Source organism: Canis lupus, chromosome 6 (assembly GCF_003254725.2).
Source record: "Canis lupus dingo isolate Sandy chromosome 6, ASM325472v2, whole genome shotgun sequence".
In the NCBI taxonomy this organism is placed as follows: Eukaryota; Metazoa; Chordata; class Mammalia; order Carnivora; family Canidae; genus Canis; species Canis lupus.
This window is the reverse complement of record NC_064248.1, coordinates 71,015,093-71,038,793: the sequence shown is the minus strand read 5'-3', so window position 1 is coordinate 71,038,793 and position 23,701 is coordinate 71,015,093. Positions and strand designations below refer to the sequence as shown.

Sequence of the window (23,701 nt, the reverse complement as noted above, 5' to 3'; positions counted from 1 at the left end):
TGGAAAGCAATCTGACTGAACAGAAGAGAAAGAGAAAAAAAATACAAAATGAAAATAGACTAGGGAACCTCAGTGACACCATCAAGCATAATAAGATTCACATTATATGGATCCCAGAAAGAGGAGAGAGAAAAGGGGGCAGAAAATTTGAGGAAATAGGTGAAAACTTCCCAAATCTGGGGAAGGAAGCAGAAATCCAGACCCAAGAGGCACAGAGAAGCCTCAACAAAATCAACCCAAGGAGGTCCACACCAGGACACATAATTAAAGGCAAAAAAAAAAAAAAAAAGCGATAAGGAATCTCAAAGGTTGCAAGAGGGAAAGAAAAAGGACAATTATACATTAGGGGAACCCTGGAAGTCTATCAGTCTCCCTCTACTTCTGTCTCTGCCTCTCTCTCTCTACCTCAAATAAACAAATAAAGCTAGAAAAAGAAAAACAAAGCCCAAAACCAGAAGGAAATAAGATTACATAAGAAATAAACAAAATATAAACTAAAAAAATAGAACAGATCAGTGACACCAGGAACTGGTTCTTTGAAAAGATCAACAAAATGGATAAACCTTTACCCAGACTCACCCAAAGAGAGGGAGGGAGGGAGAGAAAGACAGAGGGCTTAAACATAATCAGAAGAGAAATAACCAATACCATAGAAACACAAAGGATTATAAGAAAATGTTATGAAAAAATATATACAAATTGGACAACCTAGAAGACATGGATAAATTCCTAGAAACCTATAACCTCTAAAGCTGAATGAGGAAGAAATAGAAAATCTGAATAGACTGATTACCAGCAATGAAATCAAATCAGTAATCAAAAAACTCCTAATAAACAAAGGTCCTAGACCAGATGTCTTCATGGGTGAATTCTACCAAACAGCTAAAGAAGAGGCAATACTTAATCTTCTCAAACTATTCCAAAAAACAGAAGAGGAAAGAAAGCTTCCAAATTCATTCTATGAGACCAGATTTACCCTGATACAAAGCCAGATAAAGATACTACAAAGAGAACTACCAGCTAGTCTTTCTGAGGAACATAGATGCAAAATCCTCAACAAAACATTAGCAAACCAAATCCAACAATACATTTAAAAAAATCATTCACCATGACCAAAGAGGATTTGTTCCTGGGATACAGCGTAGTTCATTATTTGCAGATCAGTCAATAGGATACACACATCACATCAAGAAAAGATAAAAACCATATGAAAACCATCATTTCAATAGATGCAGAAAAAGCATGTGATACATATAACACCCGTTTATGTAAAAACCTTCAAAGAAGTAGGTTTGGAAGGAGCATACCTCAACATAATAAAGGCCATAACTGAAAAACCCACAGCTAACATCATACTCAATGCTGAAAAACTGAGAGCTTTTCCCCTAAGATCAGGAACAAGACAAGGGTGTCCACCAAGCATTTTTATTCAACAGAGTACTAGAAGTCCAGAAATCAGACAAAGAAAAGGCATCCAAAATGATAAGGAAGAAGTAAAACTTTAGAACTGATTAATGAATTCAGTAAGGTCACAGGTTACAAAATCAATATACAAAAATTCATTGTATTTTTATACACAAATAATGAAGTTAAAAGAAATTAAGAAAACAATCCCATTTACAATTGCACCAACAATAATAAAATGCCTAGGAATAAGCTTAGCCAAACAGGTGTAAGACCTGTACTTTGAAAACTATAAAATACTGAGGAAAGACCTTGAGGACAGTAAAAACCAACGGAAAGATATTTCATGCTCATGGATTGGAACAACAGATTGTTAAAATGTCTTTACTACCCTAAACAATTGCAGATTTAATGAAATACCTATAAAACTACCAACAGTAGTTTTTACAGAACTGGAACAAACAATTCTAAAATTTGTATGTAACACAAAAGACCCCTAATACCCAAAGCAATCTTGAAAAAGAACAAAGATGGAGGTTTCACAATCCCAAATTTCAAGATATACTACAAAGTTGTAGCATCAAAACAGTGTGAGACTAGCATGAAAATAAATCATAGATCAATGAAACAGAATAGAGCACCCAGAAATAAACCCATGATCATATAGTCAAATCTTCGACAAAGGAGGCAAGAATATGCAATGAGAAAAGATAATCTCTTCAACAAATAGCTTGGGAAGACTGGTCAGCCATATGCAAAAAAAAACCAAAAAAACAAAAAAACAAAAAAACAAAAAAACAAAAAAACAAAAAAACAAAAAAACAAAAAAACAAAAAAACAAAAAAACAAAAAACAAAAAGAAACTGAATCACTTTCTTACACCATACACAAAAATAAAATGGATTAAGGACTTAAATATGAAATCCGAAACTGTAAAAATCCTAGAAGACAGCACAAACACTAATTTCTTTGACATTGGCCATAGCAACATTTTCCTAGATAGGTCTCATAAGGGAAATAAAAGCACAAATAAACTATTAGGACTATACCAAAATAAAATGCTTCTACATAGCAAAGGGGACAGTAACAAAACTAAAAAGCAACCTTTCATTCCTACTGAATGGAAGAAGATATTTGCAGATGACATATCTAATGATGGGCTAGTCACCAAAATATATAAAGAACTCACACACCTCAAAACAAATAATCCAATTAAAAATTGGGCAGAAGATAGGAACAGACTTTTTGCCAAAGAAGACCTACAGATGGCCAACAGACACATGAAAGGACGCTGAACATTGCTAATCATCAGTAAAAATGCAAATCAAAACCACAATAAGGTATCACTTCACGCCTGTCCATATGGCTAAAATCAAAAACACAAGAAACAAGTTTCTTGGGCAGGATGTGGAGAGATAGGAATGCTCATGCACTGCTCATGGGAATGCAAACGGCTGCAGTCACTGAGGAAGACAGTACGGAGGTTCGACAAAAACTTAAAAATAGAACTACCATATGATCCAGTAATTCCACTACTGGGTATTTATCCAAAGAATATGAAAACATTAGCTTGGAAAGACATATGCTCCCCTAAGTTTACTGCAGGATCATTTCCAATCGCCACATTATGGAAGCAGCCCAATTGTAATGAATGGATAAAGTGGTGTACACACACACACACACACACACACACACACACAAAACCCCACAAAATGGAATATTACTCAGCCATAAAAAAGATGAGATGTTGCCATTTGCAACATCATGAGCATAAAAAATATATTGCTAAGTAAAGTCGGAGAAAGACAAATTCAGACTCCCTCTGCTCCCAACCCCACGGTGCTAAGACCAACTAACCACCTTCCTCGCAGCCTTCTCGCCCCCAGACATTCCCTGCCTCAACCACTCCCTTCCTCCAAGGTTCTCTGCACCTTGACATATCAGCTGTCTCCTAGAAAACCAGTGTTTGGAGCAATAACATTATTTTTGCTTTATGATTTCCATCACATGTGGAATTTAAGAAAAAGAAAACAAAACCAGACTACCCAAGAAATAGACTTAACTATAAAGAACAAACTGATGGTTACCAGAGGGAAGGTGGGTGGGGGGATGGGTGAAATAAATGAAGCGGATTAAGGGTACACTTATAACGAGCCCTGAGTCATGCACAGAATTGTTGAATCACTACATTGGACTTTTGAAACCAATATAACACTGTATGTTAGCTATACTGGAATTAAAATTTTAAAAAGAAAAACTCTTTTAAAAAAGAAAAAGCTTACTAGAACAATTTTAAAAATAAAGAATTAGAGTTCTTCAAATTTCTTACTTTAGAAATGTTGTTTTGGCAAAGAAACACTATTTCTAAGCTGTGATCTGACAGGAAAGCACATTTTAGTTTCAAAGTAGACTAACATACTGGGATGTCCTGTCAGAGCTGCTGTCCATTACGTTTCCCCTTACCATGAACATTAGGATCATACCCCCAAGATCACAAACTAGAATAGGATGCCTGGTGAGGCATAACCTATTTTTTAAATTATACTTATTTATTAGTAGGGCAAACTGTTCACTCTTTCTGTATATAGACAAAATCAAAGTCACCTTGGGATTATCTTTGTCTTTCAGAAGTTCACTTGAGTGACCTCTCAGTTATAAAAACATGGTTTCTCCTTTTTTCAAATTCCTTGGGATAGGGAAGACCAATTTTCTTCATGAGAAATGGACGAGTACTCAAACTTTTATGAGATTTCAATTTAGGATAGGTAGGATTGACCTGAACTAGGTCTGAAGGCCAAGAGGAATACAAATACCCCAAAAGGAACTTGCCATGAGGGTAGAGCCTGAGCTGGTCCCTAGGCTTAATGCCACAGCCTAAGAGTAGGGGCTGCATTCATTCAGACCCTAGCAGTGCTTTGGGGAGAAATGGCTGAGCACCGCATAAAGACTCAAAAGCTATATATTTGGATCGTATTGTAGGAAGCGACTATAGGAGTAGAAGAATCCTGATGAACACTTGACTAAGAAAGGACACCAAATGGCACCACCAAAATGTTAGATCTCCAGTAGACTACAGGGTCTCGATTTCTACCTCGACACTAGAAGTGAGACTTCGCCCTTCTTGGCAGTTGGGGGTAGTTCAAGTCAGGCAAGAGGAGGATAGGCTGGATTTCCTGAAGCAATGAGTGCAAAAGCATCCATGTGTCCGTGTTACCCCACATACTTTATACCAGAAATGATGAGGTCAAGTTTGACCACATTTGGTTATTAATTAAGCTATTTTCTTTATTCTCTACCTCATCGTATGAAGGATTTATGACTGAATCATGCAAAGTCTCCTCCTTTCTGTACTTGGTACTTCCAAATCTACTGAGAAGTGCCGTTGGATTCATGATGCCCTTCCTTGAATCCTTTGCAACTGATCTATAAATCATTTGCACATCAAGGCCCTTAACTGGTCTTATTTGGCTTGGAGGAATTGGAGAAGGAATCCCAAGCTTCATCAGATTCAAGGGGAAGAGACACAGACCCATACCTCTCAGCAGAAAGAAGGGCAAAGAAGTCCCGGCCATGTGTTAAAACTACCTTAGTCCAGCCTCCGGCCACACATTTTTTACATTCCCACTGCAATCAAATATGTTTATACTCGCCCACGATCCCCGGAAGTCTCATCCAATTAAAGCATCAGGCTCAGGTTCGAAGTCTGGATATCATCACCTGAGTCAGGGCCAGGTGTGAATGGGGCTCTTCAGGCTTGGTTCCACTCCTAAGCGTGATCTTCAGCTAGATCACTGAATTCGTGAGGTAGATCTCCGACTTCCCACATTACTGTCTGCAGCAGCATTGCCAAACTGTCACCGCTATGTAGCAAGGTGCCCTTCCCTCCTGTTTCTAATTGCATTTTTCTCACTCTCCTTCAAACCCTGACAGTTTCCTCAAAATCCACCATGCTTCTGAACATGCCCTGGTTTAAAAATTCCGCTGTTTCAGGTTTTGTGAAGCAACATCCCACTTCCAGGTACAAAATTTTGTTCTGCTTATTTTTATACCTCCAAACCCACTGGCTTGATACAATCATTTTATTTTGCTCATGATTTTGGCAGTCAGAAATTTTGGGAAAGGCTCAGCTGGGGCCCATACAGTCATGTTGACAGGGACTCCAATCACCTGAAACCCTACAGAGTGAACAGTAAACACCATTGATTGCTGGGAATTCAGCGGAGATTGATGATTAGGACCCCTACATATGGCTTCTTCACATGGTCTGGGTCCCTCCTAGCACTGTGAGAGTTCTTGATTTACATTATTTTACTTTTCATTTTAATGTCCCATCACCTCAACTACTAGGGATAATTTTTTCTAAGACTGAAAAGTAAAACCCAAACCAAACTTTGGACCCTAAGTGCTTCATGCGTAAATATTCAACTGGAAATATACTTGAAAAGGATAAAATAAGGCAAATGCCATATGATTTCACTTATCTGTGGAATTTAAGAAACAAACAGGAAAAAATGAAGAGGGAAACCAGAAAGACAGACTCTTAACTATTGAGAAAAAGGATTACTAGAGGAGAGAACAGTGAGGGGATGGATGAAATAGGTGAAGCAGATTAAGAGGAGTACACTTGGGACCCCGGGTGGCTCAGTGGTTGGGCATCTGCCTTCAGTTCAGGGTAGGATCTCGGGTCTGGGGATCAAGTCTCACATTGGGCTCCCTGCAGGGAGCCTGCTTCTCCCTCTGCTTGTGTCTCTGCCTCTCTCTCGGTAGCTCTCATGAATAGGTCAAATCTTAAAAAAAAAAAAAAAAAAAGGCATACTTACGAGCACTGGGTATAGAATTGTTGAATCACTCTAATGTATACCTGAAACTCCTAACACTGTATGTTAACTATACTGGAATAATTCTTTTAAAAAGAGGAAATAAAAATCTATTAAATATTAAAATTATATTATTGCACAAGGATAACAAAGGACAATTTGCATAATAAATATTCCTATTCATTTTTCTAGTTAGTACAATAATTGGATAGCAACCATCAGTGAAGTGGGACAGAAGAGAGCTATTATCATAAACATTAGTTTGATCTTTCAAGGAGATGTGATTACCTTCTACCCAGACTCCACTTTACTCACTTGAACAGAGGTTCTGCTTTTCATTAGCCGAATGTCAAGTGCCTTTGTTGCATCCAAGTGTTACCCTAGCTGGCCATATTCCACATAAAGGGCAAAGAACAGGGTTTTTGTTTTTTTTTTTCCTCAGTAGAATTTTTAAGAAACATGGCTCTTTCGTGGTAAAACGTTTTATGAAAAGAAATGAACAAAAGACACACCTTTAGAAGGTCCTGATCTCACAAAATGGCAAAAGATGTCAAACTCCTGTGAACCTTAAAAATAAAACCATCAATTGTCTCACCAGCAAAAATGGGGCTTACCTGGGAACAATGGAGCAAACTACAGCAGAGCTGAGCAAAGGCGATGAACACACCTTTATAGAGCGAAAAAGGAAGCTGGGAGGGCTACCAAAAACAAAAAAGTCCATTGGATTCCCCTGGAATTTGAAGTACAGCGGTTTCTCCTTGGCTGAGTTATGAGTGCCTCTCATTGGCTGGGCTGTTGCTGGGGGAGAGAACTTGCCTTCCTCCCTCGGGCTCCTAAAGTAGCAGCTCAGGTGGTACTGACCTTGTTGAATCCCTATATTGTACATCTGAAACTCATATAACGCCGCATGTTAACTATACTGGAATGAAAATTTGACAATAAAATACAAACATGTATGTTTTTCAATAAATGAAGGAGTAGTGACTTGGGGGTACCTCTCCTCCTGTTGGATTTACCATCAATGGGGAGTGGCAGACGGGAGAGCTCCTCTGCTGGCTTCCCAACTCCACTTTAAACAAGCTTTCCTTTTATTGACTTTGACACTACTCACAACACATCAGTGAAACTGAGTTAGCATCATCTCTCATCAATCAGGTGAGAGTATTTATTTTCTCATATAAAAAAAAAAAGTGTTCACACTCCTGGTAACCCCTGCTAATCATTTTCCTTCACTTTCTTTTAATCCAATGTAGGCCATAACTGAAGAGTTAAGTTTATCTTAGACTAGTTAGGTTATTTGTAGTTCAGGAATGAGGGAAGTGTGTATATATGTACATTTATATACTAAATATATATATATTTTTAGTAAGTTTTGAGTTGTTCATTTTAATCAGTGATATCAGGATTAATTTGGAAGAATCACTAAATCCAATATTGAACAGTTTTTCATTGAGGAACATTTATCCTCCAGTTTCATTGAGGAACATTTATCTTCCAATTATGTGAATTAAGGTATTTATAAACCGAATCTGGAGATCTTAAAGAGGCCAAGTTCTTATCTTGCTCCGGGGGGGGGGGGGAAATGATGGGGTGCACTCTCATCCCTTTTCTCTACCGTGTCAACAGGAGAGAGAGTGACAGCGGCTTTCCCAGCTCTAGACAAGGACAGAACACGTTTCTCTGTGGATAACAACACACTGACTCTGAGAAATGGAGATCTCATATTTGTTATGCCATGAGATCTCCTGAAAAAAGATTCCAGGCACCATATGACATCCTTATGAAGTTCCTGAGTGCATTCAGACTTTAGTAACCGAAGTGATGGGTTGCCATAGAAACAATATAGCAAATTACAGGTAAAGGCAATTTATTAAAATTCAGAACTACATTACACAGTGATAGCAAATGAAATGCTGCCCAGAAGTATTATGTACCATTATCAGTGTCCCTGGATATCATTTCATTTCATTCACTCCTCACAGCAGCCCTGCAAAGTAGGTGATGTTTCCCTACTTCACAGATAAGAAAATAGAGGTTAAGAAACTAGCCCAAGTCAAACAAATAATACAAGGAAACCCTACATCAACTTGACTCCAAGTCTTCTTTTACCTGTTCATTGTTGTGAACATACCTACATAGCGAAATAAATTTTCAGCTTTCATGTTGTTTCAACATTCATAAAAAAAATTTATAGGGGATCCCTGGGTGGTTCAGTGGTTTAGTGCCTGCCTTCGGCCCGGGGTGTGATCCTGGAGACCCAGGATCGAGTCCCACATTGGGCTCCCTGCATGGAGCCTGCTTCTCCCTCTGCCTGTGTCTCTGCCTCTCTCTCTCTCTCTCTGTGTGACTATCATAAGTAAAATAATAATAATAATAATAAATAAATAAATAAATAATAAAACCTTTAAAAAAATTTACAATAAGTTATTAACATAGGAAAGGGGGCACCTGGGTGGCTCAGTCAGCTAAGCACCTGCCTTGACTCTGGTCCTGATCTCAGGACCATATTGGGCCTCACATCAGTCTCTCCACTCAACAGGGAGTCTGCGTCTCCCTCCCCCTCTGCCTGCCACTCTGACTACTTGTGCTCTCCCTCTGTCAAATAAATAAATATAATCTTAAAAAAAAAAATCCCACACATCTCCCTTAAAAAAAGTTTCAGTTCCCTGACAAAAAGTAAAAGCAATAAAAAAAATTAGAGACAAGAAAGATGTGTCCCAAATTTAAACTAAAATTCTTTTAGTTGCGTAAAAAAATTTATTATAATTTGCAATTTATAGACTGTGTATTGTGCTACATCTGCCTTCATGTTTAGAAGTTTAAATGCTTTGAAGAAATAGCAAAGGAACCTTCTGGAGATCTCAGAGAACATTATTTAGTTCTATTATTCATTATTTAGAGTTCATTATTTAGTTTAGTTTGTGGTTTATTCTCCTTTATTCTTCTCTCCCTACTTTTCTTCCTGTCTTACTTTTTTTGAGTTCTCCAATTCTGTATAGTTACTGCATGGTATTCCTGAGATGATCTTTTGGAAATTACTTTCAATTGCTCTTCTCAAAATATTTCTGTTATTGGGAGATAAAACTGAAGAACACAGAAGAGCATTTTCCACAGTTCCCAGGTAGGCACAGCCTTCTTTCTGCTTATGCTTTCTGTCCACACTAACTCTAGCCCATTCATTACTGGTACTAGAATTATTGAAGTTTTCTTGGCCCTGCTCTAATAATAATATATCAAAGTTTCCTAAGTCAGCATCTAAGGGACAGGACTTCAGTCTCAGAGGGGAAAAGAGATACATTCACATGCAATTGTGAGACCATTTTATAGAAAATATTTACTATCCTTTGGTAGGTTTTTTTAAAATGTAGATCATTTCTATGTATTTCCTCTTCATTTCCAACTTCATTGAAAAATCTTTAACCTAAAAGTAAATAACAGAATATCTCTTCCTGATAGGCAAAGACAGTAAGACTTCTTAAATGTCAATGAATTATGTGGTAAAATTCTTAATAATTGTTCCAACTTTTTAATGTGCTTATAAAAAGAAAAGTTTATGTATTAACTAATCTAGGCCCTAGTGCATACTAGTAAATAGCACATGAACAAAATTAGCTGCTTAATAGAAGGTCACAAGTAAAAATGATTTAAAAAATCATAAGTTTTTTTCTTATTTACAATCATACATACTTAAGTAATTTGGATTTGCCTTTGAATAAACTACTTTGTGTTTATTATTCTTTAAGTCTGCTACCCAATGAGTACTGGAGGGGCACATCCCCAACAGAAAAGACAATAATCCATAACAAGGCTTTGGGAAGAAAATGGTTAATGTTAAAAATCTGCCATTGACTTAGTTATCCCATTAGCAAATTTTAAATCTCTTCTATACCTGTATTTACTCACCCACAAGTCCTAAAAGGATGTAGGCAATGATGAACAGTATGAAGATGATGCAGCACAGAACATCTGTACAACTCCTAAAGACAAAAAGGAACACAGAATTAAAAGGGATCCAAAATGACATCTTACCTAGTGAACAAATAGAAGAAAGGGGGGAAAAATCATAGTGATATGCCATTTTATATCCAATAATTCTGAAAGGTGTATCAGATGTATTTCTGTAATCACAGACTTTGGTAGCATTAGAATGGTCATAGTGCCATGATTAAAGAAACTCCCTCAGAATTCTTAGTATCTATTCTCTCTTGGTTCTTTATGCATATGATTTTTTTTTTTTTTTAATTTTTTTTTTTTTAATTTTTATTTATTTATGATAGTCACAGAGAGAGAGAGAGGCAGAGACATAGGCAGAGGGAGAAGCAGGCTCCATGCACCGGGAGCCTGATGTGGGATTCGATCCCGGGTCTCCAGGATCGCGCCCTGGGCCAAAGGCAGGCGCCAAACCGCTGCGCCACCCAGGGATCCCCTGATTTTTTTTTTTTTTTAGAGACTGGAGTCCAGTAACATCAAGCAAATATTTTTTTATTTGAAATTGTAATTTAAGTTTTTTGGTTTTATGATTTTCCTCATTGTGCTTCCTCAATGTATGATATAGTAAAAAAGAAAAAAAGCCATTTTTTTCCATTTCTCCCTCCCTCCATTATCTTTCTACACACACATTTAAAGGGTGCTGTTTATTGCGGCACCTGGGTAGCTCAGTCGGTTAAGCATCTGACTCTTGGTTTCAGCTCAGGTCGTGATCTCAGGATCGTGAGATCGAGCCCAGGCTGGGTGTGAGCCTGCTAATATTCTCTCTTTCCCCCTCTCCCTCTGCACCTTCCCACCTCTCTCCTCTACAAAAAGGAGGGGGAACTATTTATTAAGTAAAGGACTGACTACATAAGCTTTCTATGTGGAGTAGACTTGCAACTATACTCACAGTAATATATATATATAATGCATTAAAAAATTAAATGGCTCAAAACTGTAACATGACCAGCCATTCTATAAACTAGTTATTGCCAAGCTAAGTTTGGAGAAAAACTGGCTTGTCAGAGGCTCAATAATTTGCTAAGGATCACAACTCAAGCTAAGATCCAGCAAGGACACTCAAGGCATTCACCTGAAGTATCGCCTGGGCCTAATATGATACCTTGTCCAGCTTGTACGTGGCCTGGATGGCCAAAACTGTATCTTAAAAAAAGTAAGAAAAAATACCACCATTCTCTATTTGAAACTTAAGGAAAAATTTATTACTAAAGAGAAAAAGATCAAACTTTTGGAGAGGATTAAAAGTTGCACGTGAGAATTTTCATAGCAAAATCTTCTTTGCTCTTGAGGGCATACAGATATATGCTCTCGTGTTTTAGCGCAGGCTGGTTGATTGAAGTCATAGACTCTTTTTTTGTGATGGCAGCAGGAATAATAATGAATAATAATTGCTCGCTAACAGACACTGTAATAGCTTACGTTGGTAAAGCTCAGCTATACTTCTACTGCTTTCATGTACCCTGTGAGTTTCTTAAGAATAGGTTTTTAGGGGCAGTAAGGTGAGGTGACTTACTTAAGATCCATGAAAGAGAGGGAGAGAGGGGGTAAAGTACACCAAATATCTAGGTCTCTAATTCCTAACTCTTTCATTTAGCAGTTGTTCTAATATTTCAATTTTCAGTAAAGCCTCACATTAGCCCTATCTAAAAAATTTCACACGCATCCCTATTACTGTTCCGCACAATAGGACATGAGGCTTCCCTAGAGACAGTTAACCATGTTCAGTCCGTAAACTATCATTTGCTTAAATCCAATTTCAACCCCAGGAATTTTAAATTTCATTTGGATTTAAGACTTATGAGAACCATAAGAAGAAGCGAAGGAAACAAGTGCTCTAGTTTTCTTTGGCTGACAATCACAGAGGAGCAAAAACCTGCTTGGAGGTGAGGAGAGGATCTGGTTCACACGCATTCTAACACAGCCTACTCGGCAGGTCCTCATCCTACCAGAGCAGTTGTTAAATTGAGAGCAGTAGTCAAATAGGGAGAAATCTAATACGAAATGCCTGGAGGTAAGGAACTAAAGGAGAGAAAACTAGAACACTGGTGTGCCTTAATTAGAAATCCTGAAGTTGTTAAAGCCCTTGTGTTTAATCAGAACCGCCAAGAAGAGATCGGGTGTGACCAGAAGCACCTGCCAGATTGGCCAGCATCCTGTAATTATATGTCTGTACTATGGTTATACCAATATATTTACATCATATGCAATATACACCAGAATTCCTGTTGATAATCACCTAATGTTATATAGCATCATAATGTTAGACATTGATAACGTTATGTAGCAAGCACAGGGAGCCGGAAACGTATACCAGAACAATGATTCAAAGAAACGTACCAATCTCAAAGGACAAGGCACAAGGAAAGCAGTAGAGTCCAAAAGGAAATTTTTTTTAAACTAAAACCCACAGTCCTCAGCTACCAGCACTGATGAATAGGCTTCAGCTGGAGCCTTGGTTCCATATGGGGTTTTACACCATGGTTTCTTTCGTGTGTGTATGTGTGTGTGTGTGCGTGCGTGTGCGCCAAGGACAGGCTGCAGCACCAGGGACTACTCCAGGCCCACACATCCATCCCCCCAGCAGTCTCTCCCCACAGTGGGATAGCATTTCTCAATAATTCACACATTGAGCTGTTTGGGGGTTATTTATTCTAGGACAAGGGAGGACGATAATGTATTCAAGTCTGCTTTGCTTTTCTGGTACGCTGCTTTGGGGAAATAGAAGACCACACCCCCTGGCCAGACCAGTTAATTTTCTATTATTTAAACACAAAAGAAGGTTGCACAAACTGCAAATCATGAATGGAATGTTCAAGAATCTCAAAAAACATGAGAGGTTTTCTTCTTTTAAATTTTATTTATCGGGATCCCTGGGTGGCGCAGTGGTTTAGCGCCTGCCTTTGGCTCAGGGCGCGATCCTGGAGACCCGGGATCGAATCCCACGTCAGGCTCCCAGTGCATGGAGCCTGCTTCTCTCTCTGCCTGTGTCTCTGCCTCTCTCTCTCTCTCTGTGACTATCATAAATAAATAAAAATTAAAAAAAAATAAATAAATTTTATTTATTCATGAGAGACCCACAGAGAGAGATACAGAGACATAGGTAGAAGGAGGAGACACAGACTCCATGCAGGGAGCCCGACGTGGGACTCGATCCCAGGCCCCAGGGTCACGCCCTGGGCCAAAGGCAGATGCTCAACTGCCGAGCCACGCAGGGGCCCTGAGGTTTTTTTAGATAAAACATTCCTATTTTGAAATTTGTTCCTGGAGTGATTTGAGCTCCTTTTGTTTTGTTGTTGTTGTTGTTGTTGCTATTGTTCTCATGGACCAATCTAAGTAATTTATTTAAGCCCTCTCCTGCCTAAGCAAAGGGATGGACAATCAGTGTACTGGTCACCACTTGATACACATAAGGGAAGTGAGCATAAGGTCCCACATACTTTTCCGGTCTGAGGGCAGAGTCATGGTCCAAACCAGAGCGGTGGTCCTCACTGGGGAGTGGGCCAGATTCTCTTTATTCATCCTCACAGCCAGTCGGAAGTGGATTCATGTGAGTTTCTCCCCAGGGAAAGGGCCTGGCCCTGATGTGGGGACGGGGGGAGGGACCTGGGTCTCTCCTGCTCTCCGTGGTGCAAGCTCGGGAAGAGGTTCAGCATGCTCACTTGCACACCAAGGAGCGCTAGAAGTAGGTGAGAGCCTTCCCCACGTGAGCTGAGCCCTCCTCCTCTTGGTGGCCACCGACCGGGACCACTGTGCCCCCACAGCAACTTAGCGGCCCTGAAACCAGGGATCCAGCTCCCGTTGCCTGTTTTGACCTGGACCTCTCTTTGTTATTTTAGAAATTTCCTCTTAAAAACAGGGGGCAGGGGATCCCTGGGTGGCACAGCGGTTTGGCGCCTGCCTTTGGCCCAGGGCGCAATCCTGGAGACCCGGGATCGAATCCCACATCGGGCTCCCGGTGCATGGAGCCTGCTTCTCCCTCTGCCTGTGTCTCTGCCTCTCTCTCTCTCTGTGACTATCATAAATAAATTAAAAAAAAAAAAACAGGGGGCAGGGTGCCTAAGTGGCACAATGGATTAAGGGTGGGACTCTTGGTCTTTTTTTAATGGCTGAGTAATTATCTAACTATCTATCTACACCTCTTCTTTATCGATTCATCAGTCAAAGGGCATTTGGGCTCTTCCCATAATTTGGTTACTGTTCATAATGCTGCTATAACATCAGGGTGCATGTATGGCTTCAAATCAGTATTTTTGCATCCTTGGGTAAAATACCTAGTAGTGCAATTGCCAGGAAACAGAGTACTTCTTTTTCTAATTATTTGAGGAACCTCCATACTGTTCTCCAGAGTGGTCGCCCCAGTGTGCATCCCACCAACAGTGCAAGAGGGTTCCCCTTTCTTTGCATCCTCGCCAACACCTGTTGTTTCCTGCGTTGTCAATTTTAGCCATTCTGACTAATCCCTGTAGTTTTGATTTGTATTTCCCTGATGATGAGTGATACTGAGCATCTGTTCTTTTTTTTTTTTTTCTTATGTCTGTTGGCCATCTGTAGGTCTCCTTTGGGGAAAAAAAAGAATATAGATTCATGTCTTCTTACCCATTTTTTAACAGGATTATTTGGGTTTTGGGTGTTGAGTTTTATAAGTTCTTTATTGGTTTTGTGTACTAACCCTTTTACCAGATAGGTCATTTGCAAATAACTAACCCATTCTGTAGGCTGCCTTTTTGTTTTGTTGATTGTTTCCTTCACTGTACAAAAGCTTTTTAACTTGATGAAGTTCCAATAGTTCATTTTTGCTTTTGTTTCTCTTGCCTCAAGAGACATGTCTAGTAAGAAGTTGCTATGGCCGATGTCAAAGAGGTTGCTGCCTGTGTTCTCCTCTAGGATTTTGATAGCTTCTTGTCTCTCATTTAGGTCTTTCATGATTTTGAATTTATTGTTGTGTCTGGTATAAGAAACTGGTCCAGGTTCATTCTTCTGCATGTGGCTGTCCAGTTTTCCCAATACCATTTGTTGAAGAGACTTTTTTTCTTTCTTTCATTGGATGTTCTTTCCTGCTTTGTCAAAGATTAGTTGACCACATAGCTGTGGGTCCATTTCTCGGTTCTCCACTCTGTTCCGTTGATCTATGTGTCTGTTTCTGTGCCAGGACCACACTGTCTTGATCACTATCGCTTTGTAATCTAGTTTGAAGTCCAGAATCCTGATGCCTTCAGTTTTGCTTTTCTTTTTCAAGATTGCTCTGGCTATTCAGGGTCTTTTCTGGTTTCACACAAATTTTAGGATTATTTGTTATAGGTTCTGTGAAAATCACTGATGGTATTTTGCTAGGGATTGCATTAAATGTGTAGATGTCTTTAGGTAGTATAGACAATCTAACAATATTTGTTCTTCCAATCCATGAGCATGGGATGGTGTTCCATTTCTTTGTCTCATCTTTAATATCTTTCATCAGTGTTTTGTACTTTGTAGAGTACAGATCTTCTACCTCTTTGGTTGGATTTATCCCTAAGTATCTTATGGTTTTTAGTGCAATTATAAGTGGGATCAATTCCTTGATTTCTTTCTGTTGTTTCATTATTATATAGAAATGCAACAGACTTCTGTATGTTGATTTTGTATCCTGAAACTTTACTAAATTTGTGTTATCAGTTCTAGCAATTTTTTGGTGGAGTCTTTTGGGTTTTCTACATAGAGTTTCCTGTCATCTGTAAAGAGTGAAAGTACGACTTCTTCCTTGCTGATTTGGATGCCCTTTATTTCTTTTTGTTGTCTGATTGCTAAGTCTAGGACTTGCAGGACAATGTTATTTATAGTGGTGAGAGTGGACATCTTGTCTTGTTCTTGACCTTAGGGAAAATGTTCTCAGTTTTTCCAGTGAGGATGATATTAGCTGTGGGTTTTTTTTTTATATGGCCTTTATAATGTTGAGGTACATTCCCTTTATCCCTACTTTGCTCAGGGGTTTTACCAAGAGTGGATGTTGTACTTTGTCAAATGCTTTTCCTGCATCTATTGAAAAAAATCATATAGTTCTTATCCCTTCTTTTATTAAGGTGGTGTATCATGTTGGCTGATTTATAAATATTGAACCACCTTGCAGCCCAGGAATAAATCCCACTTGATTGTGGTGATGATTCTTTTAATATACTGTTGGATTCCATTTGCTAGTATTTTGTTGAGAGTTTTGTATCCATGTTCACCAGGGATATTGGCCACTAGTTCTCTCTTTTAATGGAATCTTTGCCTGGTTTGGGGATCAATGTATGCTGGCCTCATAGAATGAGTTTGGAAGTTTTCCTTCCATTTCTATTTTTTGGAAGAGTTTCAGAAGAATAAGTATTAACCTTTCTTTAAATGTCTCAGAGACTTCCCCTGGGAAGCCATCTGGCCCTGGACTCTTTTCTGTTGGGAGATTTTTGATTCAACTTCTTTGCTGGTTATAGTTCTGTCCTAGTTTTCCATTTCTTACTGTGTGGATCTCCAACCCAGTTATGAAATCCCATTCTTCATATGATAGCATTATCTTCCTTTTTTAGGGCTGCATAATACTCCATTGTAGGTATATACCACATTTTTAATCTGCTCATTTGCAAGGATGTTTCAGTTGTTTATACATATTAGCTATTGTGGATAATACTGCAATGAACATGAGAGTGCAGATACCTCTTTGTGATCCTGATTTCAATTATTTTGAATGAACATGGATGAACTTGGAAGACATTGTGCTAAGTGAAATAAGCTAATCACAAAAGGACAAGTATTGCATGATTCCACTTATATGAGATATCTAAAGTAGCCAAATTCATAGAAACAGTAAGTAGAATTATGATTACCAGGGGCTAGAGGGAGAAGCAAATGGGGACCTGCTATTTAATAGGTATAAATTTCAATTACACAAGATGAATAAGTTATAGAGTTCTGTGGTACAACATTGGGCCTATATTAAACAATACTGTACTGAGCACATAAAAATTTGTTAAGGGGGTTGATTTCAGGTTAAGTGTTTTTATCATAAAAAATATAATATGGAAAACATGATAAGCATTGCTAGGCTACAATACACAGGAATTTACTTGTTCAGTGATATATGTTATTTGAATTAAAAATTGTGCTATGAATAAGCTGAATATGGGTATTACATAAGTGAACATAAATGTAAAAAAATAATTAAATGTAATTTTTTTTTTTTTTGAGACAGAGAGAGAGAAAAAAAGAGAGCACACATGAGCAGGGATGGAGGTAGAGGGAGAGGAAGAGAGAATTTTTAGCAGGCTCCATGCCTAGCACAGAATCCCATGTGGGGCTAAATATCATGTCCCTGAGGTCACGACCTGAGCTGAAATCAAGAGTCAGATGCTTAACCAACTAAGCTACCTAGGTGCCCCTAAATGTAAACTTTTTTTAAATTAAAATCCCACCCTTCAAATCAGTTCAAATATCACCTCCTTAATGAAGTTTTCAACTGGAATAGATCTCTTTAACCTTTGTAGAGTTTTGTTTGTATATTGTCAAGGCAACGTACCTTCCATTTATTATAACCTAGAACAGGGAGTTAGACTAAGTCAAATCTAGCCTACTGCCTGTTTTATATAACTTGTGAATTAAGAATGGTCTTTATATTTTGAATGGTTAAAAAACAAAAAAATAATATTTTGTGTCATACAAATTACACAAAATTCAAATATCAGTTTCCATAAATAAAGAGTTTTAGAAAATAGCCATACTCATTTTTATATATAGATAAAGATACATCTATACCTACATATATAATCTAAGGCTACTTTTTTGCTACAGTGGCTGAATGGAGTAGCTGCAGTAGAAACCATCTGGCCTGTAAAACCTAAAATATTTACTACCTGGACTTTTATAGAAACTTTGACCTAGACTGTGAAGTCCTCTATGGCAGCATTTGGTATGGGGCTTTTCACACTACAGACATAGAAGCCCATGAATGATCAGCAAGACACATCTCTTTTACTGCTGACAGGCTAAAGTAACATAAGCAGACTCTCATGAAATAAAAAGTGCTGTGGTTCAAACTTCAGGGTTTTGTGGGAGGAGGAGACCTATATAGTGAATATGTGTTTAGGGATTCAATTTTTTTGCCAAGCTTAAGTTTATCAACTGGACATACTGTCTCCAGTAAAATAAATCAATCTCTCTCTCTCTCCCTTTCTCTTTCCCTCTCCTCTCCTCCTCCATATAATCCATGAGATTAAATTAGGAAGTAATAAGAGAGTTTTGTTTGTGAAATGCATATTTCAGTTCCACACTCGTCCTTATCCTCCAACAACTGTCGTTCTGCTTCCCTTTCAGAGAGAATTTTGTCCCTTCATTCAGACACTGATTCATTTACTGGTTTTCTTTCTTTGTAGCAGGTGAAATTCCAATGATATCAACCATTCTGAAAGGTCATTAATATCAAGCATTAGAGCGAGAATGAAAGTCCTAAAAGTCATTATTCTCTGACAGATCATCCATTTGTGTTTAATGAGTCAGTTTAGGGACTGTCCACTGCCTGTAATTCTAGCTGCATGATCACCTCCCATTCTTAAGTTCTTGGTGTCACCTAGATACATCTATCTACAGCATGGCTGCATTTATAACCCATAGTTTAGAAGCATTGCTCCTCTGTGGTTCTGCTGGCACCTGCACGATGCCATTAAAGTCATCTGTTACCACTCAGATTCTTACTGCAGAAGTCTATTCCGGGAAACAGAATGACTTTCATTTCCCAGAGGCTTTATTATGGACAATGCACTTGCGGGGGCACCCTCCAAGCTTCACTGAGATACACTTGGCAACATACAGAGTATGGCTTGAATTGGACAGACCATCTGAACTGATGCCAACAAGTCAGTAAACTCAAAATTTGAGCTATTTCAGGGTAAAGTTTTATCTAAGTTAAATATATTTTACCTTTATTCCTCTACTCTTGACTATTAGTGGAGAATTTGGTAATTTTGTAAGAGACACATTCTCTATGAGCTTGTGTTTGAGGGGATTAATTATATCCTTTCTGCTTGCCCCCAGTTTCTCTTCTCCCTCCCAGACACCTTGTCTCAAAATTCTCTATTGTCTGTGTTATGTGTGCGAAAGTTGAGATTTCAGAAATAAGTTATGCTTACCATTTATATAAGGATAACAAGAGGTTAAAAGAGTATCTTGAAGAATTCCACTATTCTGGAATCAGAAACTTAACAAGAAGCTACAAATAAGTTTTTAATGACATGAACTTGTTTTTTCAGGTGTTCCATTTTAATGCAAGTTTTTCGAATCAAAAAAAATTTAAGGATGACTTGAAGTTAACATCCGTTTTAAAGTAGAATTCCATCATCCAACCATTAAAGAGTGTTAATTTTGTGATATTATTATTTTAGCACATTAAAAAATATTTTATTTATTTATTCATGAGAAACACACAGAGAGAGAAACAGAGAGACAAGCAGGTTCCCCACGTGGAGCCCAAAGCAGGACTCAATCCCAGGACCCCAGGGATCATGACCTGAGCCAAAGGCAAACACTCAACCACTGAGCCACCCAGATGCCCCTATTTTTAGCACGTTAGACTTGCTGAAAAATAAAATATATCAATAACTTGATATCCTAAGAAATTATATGATGATGTTAATGTCTTTTAAATTTATTAGATTATATAAGATGACATTTGGATATTTGGATCTTATTCTTTACAGTTAATCTTTTCTATCCTATTTGCATTTGGGTTTCCACTGTCTTGAGAGAGTAGCTTTAACTGGCTGTAGTTTATATTTTCTACTTGTAAAGGGGAAATAAAACCTCATTTTTTTATATAGAGAAGTTTAGTGATGCCCATATAAATGTCTCTTTTGTTTAAAATGGGGCAAGTTCAGGCATAATTGGTCTTACTATGTTATTCATCATGTTTGCAAAACTTGCATAATATTAAAAAGTCTGTCAGTAGGCAGAAACTACTCAATAAATTGCTAGTAAAATGAGAGCCATATCATAGTTATTGCCCATATTACGTGTGACATTATGGATAAAGGTACTACGTAGAAGAAGTGCTAGGGGATCAGCTGAGAACAGCCTTGGAACATTAGTCCAAAGTTATCAACTAATTTTAGAGGGAATCCATATCAGTTTAGGCTGCTCTTTAACCTTCTTGGAATAGGTTAGGCTTCCTTCTACATAGAAATAGAGAGTAGGTGCTCAAAATATTTGCTGAAACCATGAACGTCTGAAAATTTTCATGCCTGGGATGGCTACTGAAATTCAGCTATTAAAAAGTTTTTTTTTAAATTTCATGCCTTCTAATAATTATATGATAAATAACTTTTAGTAACCAAAGGCATGTACATGAAATAGAGAAGATTACCATCAGAAACCAAAACTTTTAATAATAAAATCATTTCTTACTGATGATGGGAGCCTTAGAAAATTGTATGCCCTTTGAGCTAGTAATTTCTTTTCTAGTAATTTATACCACAGAAACATGTATAGAAGAAGCAAGAGTTTATCTGTAAAGATATAAAATACTGCACTCTTTGTAATAAAGAAAAGATAGAAATAATTTTTAGAATAACTGTATGAAAATATATTCATAATATATTTAGTAAAAACTAGATTATCAACATCTTAGTAAGGTCATAGTATTATAAAATGTATGTAAATGCTAAACAAAAGAATATACCAAAAAAAAAAAAAAAAGCTAATGGTCATTATCTCCGGGTGTTATAGTTTTATGTGATTCTGTTTTTCCTCTTTTGCTTTATCTGTTTTTTTCAAAACTTCCACAATGGACACAAATTTCATTTGTAATAGAGACACATAGACTACATTTGACAATTACAAATAGATTGTTGACTTATCTCATTGTACTAATTGCTTTCTGACCCCCTCAAAATATGTTTAAAAATTGATCTTCAGCTTTCACCTTTTTTCTTGATCATTATTAATTAAAATTCAAAACACACACCTTTGTGTAGTCTTTAAACAAAAATTGCTACTAAAAGTGTGTGAGAGGATGAGAGATTGTTTTCTAATTAATCTTCCTTGATGCTCAAACATTCATAAGTGGGAATGAATTGAAAATATGCATCCATAAATGCCTCATTAAAACATCTTACAAATCACAGCTTCATCAACCAGTGAACATAATAATCTCATGAGCTTTCTAAGATACAGACTCTGAGTTCTTGTTTGAACCAAGGCATAAAATGAAAAGAGCTGGCCTTTAATCAAGTCTTTATGATTAGATGTTATGTCTATCTTTTGTCATTTCCTCTATGTATATTTAGCAAAGCTGAATAATAAAAACGCTTGTGTTAATTATCTTAAGATAATATTTATTCAGTGGTGATCTTCGGACTTTGCCTCTGCTTAGAATGTTTATTACCTCCACACGAACCTTTAGCAGAGTGTCCTATCCTATCCTAGTGCTTTTGGAACATGTAACAAAAATTTAGTCTGGAAATTAATTTAACCATGCAATCACCTCAGTTGTAAAACATTTTTACATTTATAATTGTTTGAGTGTCCATTAGATAAAGGAGTAAATTTAAAATAATTTTAGGTAAGACTACAGAAGGAACTGGGAATTGTAGTTGCCTCAAGAAGGGGAACTATGTGTTTGGGAAGAAATAATGGAGATCTACTTTGCACATGTGTCCTTTTGTAACTAAAGTGTATATCAAACACAAATATTACCTAATCAAAAATAATTAAATTTTAAAACAAAGTTATTTCAGTATATATTTGGTATTATCTTAGAATAGGAATAACCTGAGAAATACTGTCAACCATGAACCATTGAATGAATGGGGGAAGGGGTAGAGAAATAAACTTAATTTAATAGAAATTAAACTACAAACTACATGGCTATAAAGTCACTAGGAATATACCCCAACTACTAAAATCATTTATTGGGATTATAGATCTACTCATTCTTCTTGATTGAGAGATTGAATTTGAATTTAAATCATCCATGTAGAAAACAAGGTTTCTCCATCATAACTTTTTTTTTGCTTGTTTGTTTTGGCAATTATTTCAGTTTTCAGAAGAAAACAATACATGTAACATGATAAATTTGCCTTGAGTAATATTGGACATTATAACAGCATGTTGTTGGTAAATCTTGACTGAAATGGGAGGTGTCTGGGAATGGGGACTATGAAATTTTTAGGAAAAAAAATTAACAGATTTGTGAGATGCTATAATAAGGAATAGAGAGTTTTCATGATGCAGCCATAGAATAGATGCAAAGGCATTCAGCACATGTCTATTGAATGAATGAATCAAATGGTTACCTGAACATTTGACATTAATACATTGCAGGCATTTTCAAAAATGTGTAAAAGTGTCGTCCCTCTGTTCACAAATTGTTCAGCAAAATGGGAAATTCAGCCATTTGTCTAGAGCCTGAAGTGGTGTATAAATTGATTATTCTTTTCTGTAAATATCTGCAAATACATTTCATTCTACAAGTTCTATATACTATAACAAAGCGTTACTAGTAAGAATAGGGTCATAGTTATTCATTTTAAACAGGAATTAAATGTTTTTAGGATGTTTAAGATAAAACTAAATATTTTCTAAATGTTTATTGACTTGAAGTCATTAAATAGTCTCTGTGTAATCCAGTTTAAATTTGAACCTAAGTGTACCAGTTAAGAATGTGTTCAGTTGCAAATGCTAGGAAATGTGTACTAGAAACAATGGCTTAATTCTAAGGAATTTATTTTTCTTTTGCTCATCTCATCATGTGCCCTCCTTAATGCCCATTACCCAGTTACTCCTTTCCCCCCAACCCTTCTGTAACCCTTTGTTTGTTTCCCAGAATTAGGAGTCACTCATGGTTTGTCTTCTTCTCTAATTTTTCCCCACTCAGCTTCTCTTCTTTCTCTTAGGGTCCCATTCTCTATTTCTTATTATAATAAGAAATCCTGTATTTGGCAATCCTGAGCTGGTATTATGTGTCACTCATTGATGCCATTAGGGACCTGGCTCATTTCATCTTTCCACCCCCATCATCCTTAGCTTGTAGACATTCAGCTTCATGCTGGACCTCATGTCACAAGTTGACTGCTGCACTCAAGATGCCTCAATCTATTCAATAAAACTTTGTCTTTTTACGTAGAATTGAAGATACTTCCTGACTTCCCTTTGGCTTCTTGGCCACAACCGTGTCTCATGGCCATCTCTGCCTGGAAGGTGGTAGGGAAAATTGATTATTTAGCTTTTTAGCTTCTGTAATAGAGGAGGCAAGAGAGAAGATGATTTGGAATAGATGTTCAGGGGGACAAATTACAGAATATACTGCAGCTACTAGTGATATTTATTTAAACAACCATAAAAAATAATAATATTTTCCCATTCTAATAATTTGTAGTCAACTCAAATGGATTAGGCCAAAGGATGTGTTTTTCTCTATAAGTATTATTAAATATTAAACATATTGTATAAGATTAACAAAGAAAAAGTGGATATTGTATATTCTCACAGAATTT

The 23,701-nt window shown here is 37.3% G+C and overlaps 1 protein-coding gene across 7 annotated transcripts in view; it reads right to left on the bottom strand.

The window, feature by feature from the left end:
* The window catches only part of SLC44A5 (solute carrier family 44 member 5), a 350,897-nt gene that overhangs the window by 90,255 nt on the left and 236,941 nt on the right, over positions 1 to 23,701 (bottom strand). For all 7 annotated transcript variants that reach the window (XR_003124439.2, XM_049111784.1, XM_025417965.3 and 4 more), the window contains one exon: positions 10,125 to 10,198. Coding sequence is in view for 6 of the 7 variants with exons in the window: in XM_049111784.1 (XP_048967741.1) it covers positions 10,125 to 10,198 (74 nt within the window). In the remaining variant the exon portion in view is untranslated. The remainder of the gene's footprint in view (positions 1 to 10,124; positions 10,199 to 23,701) is intronic.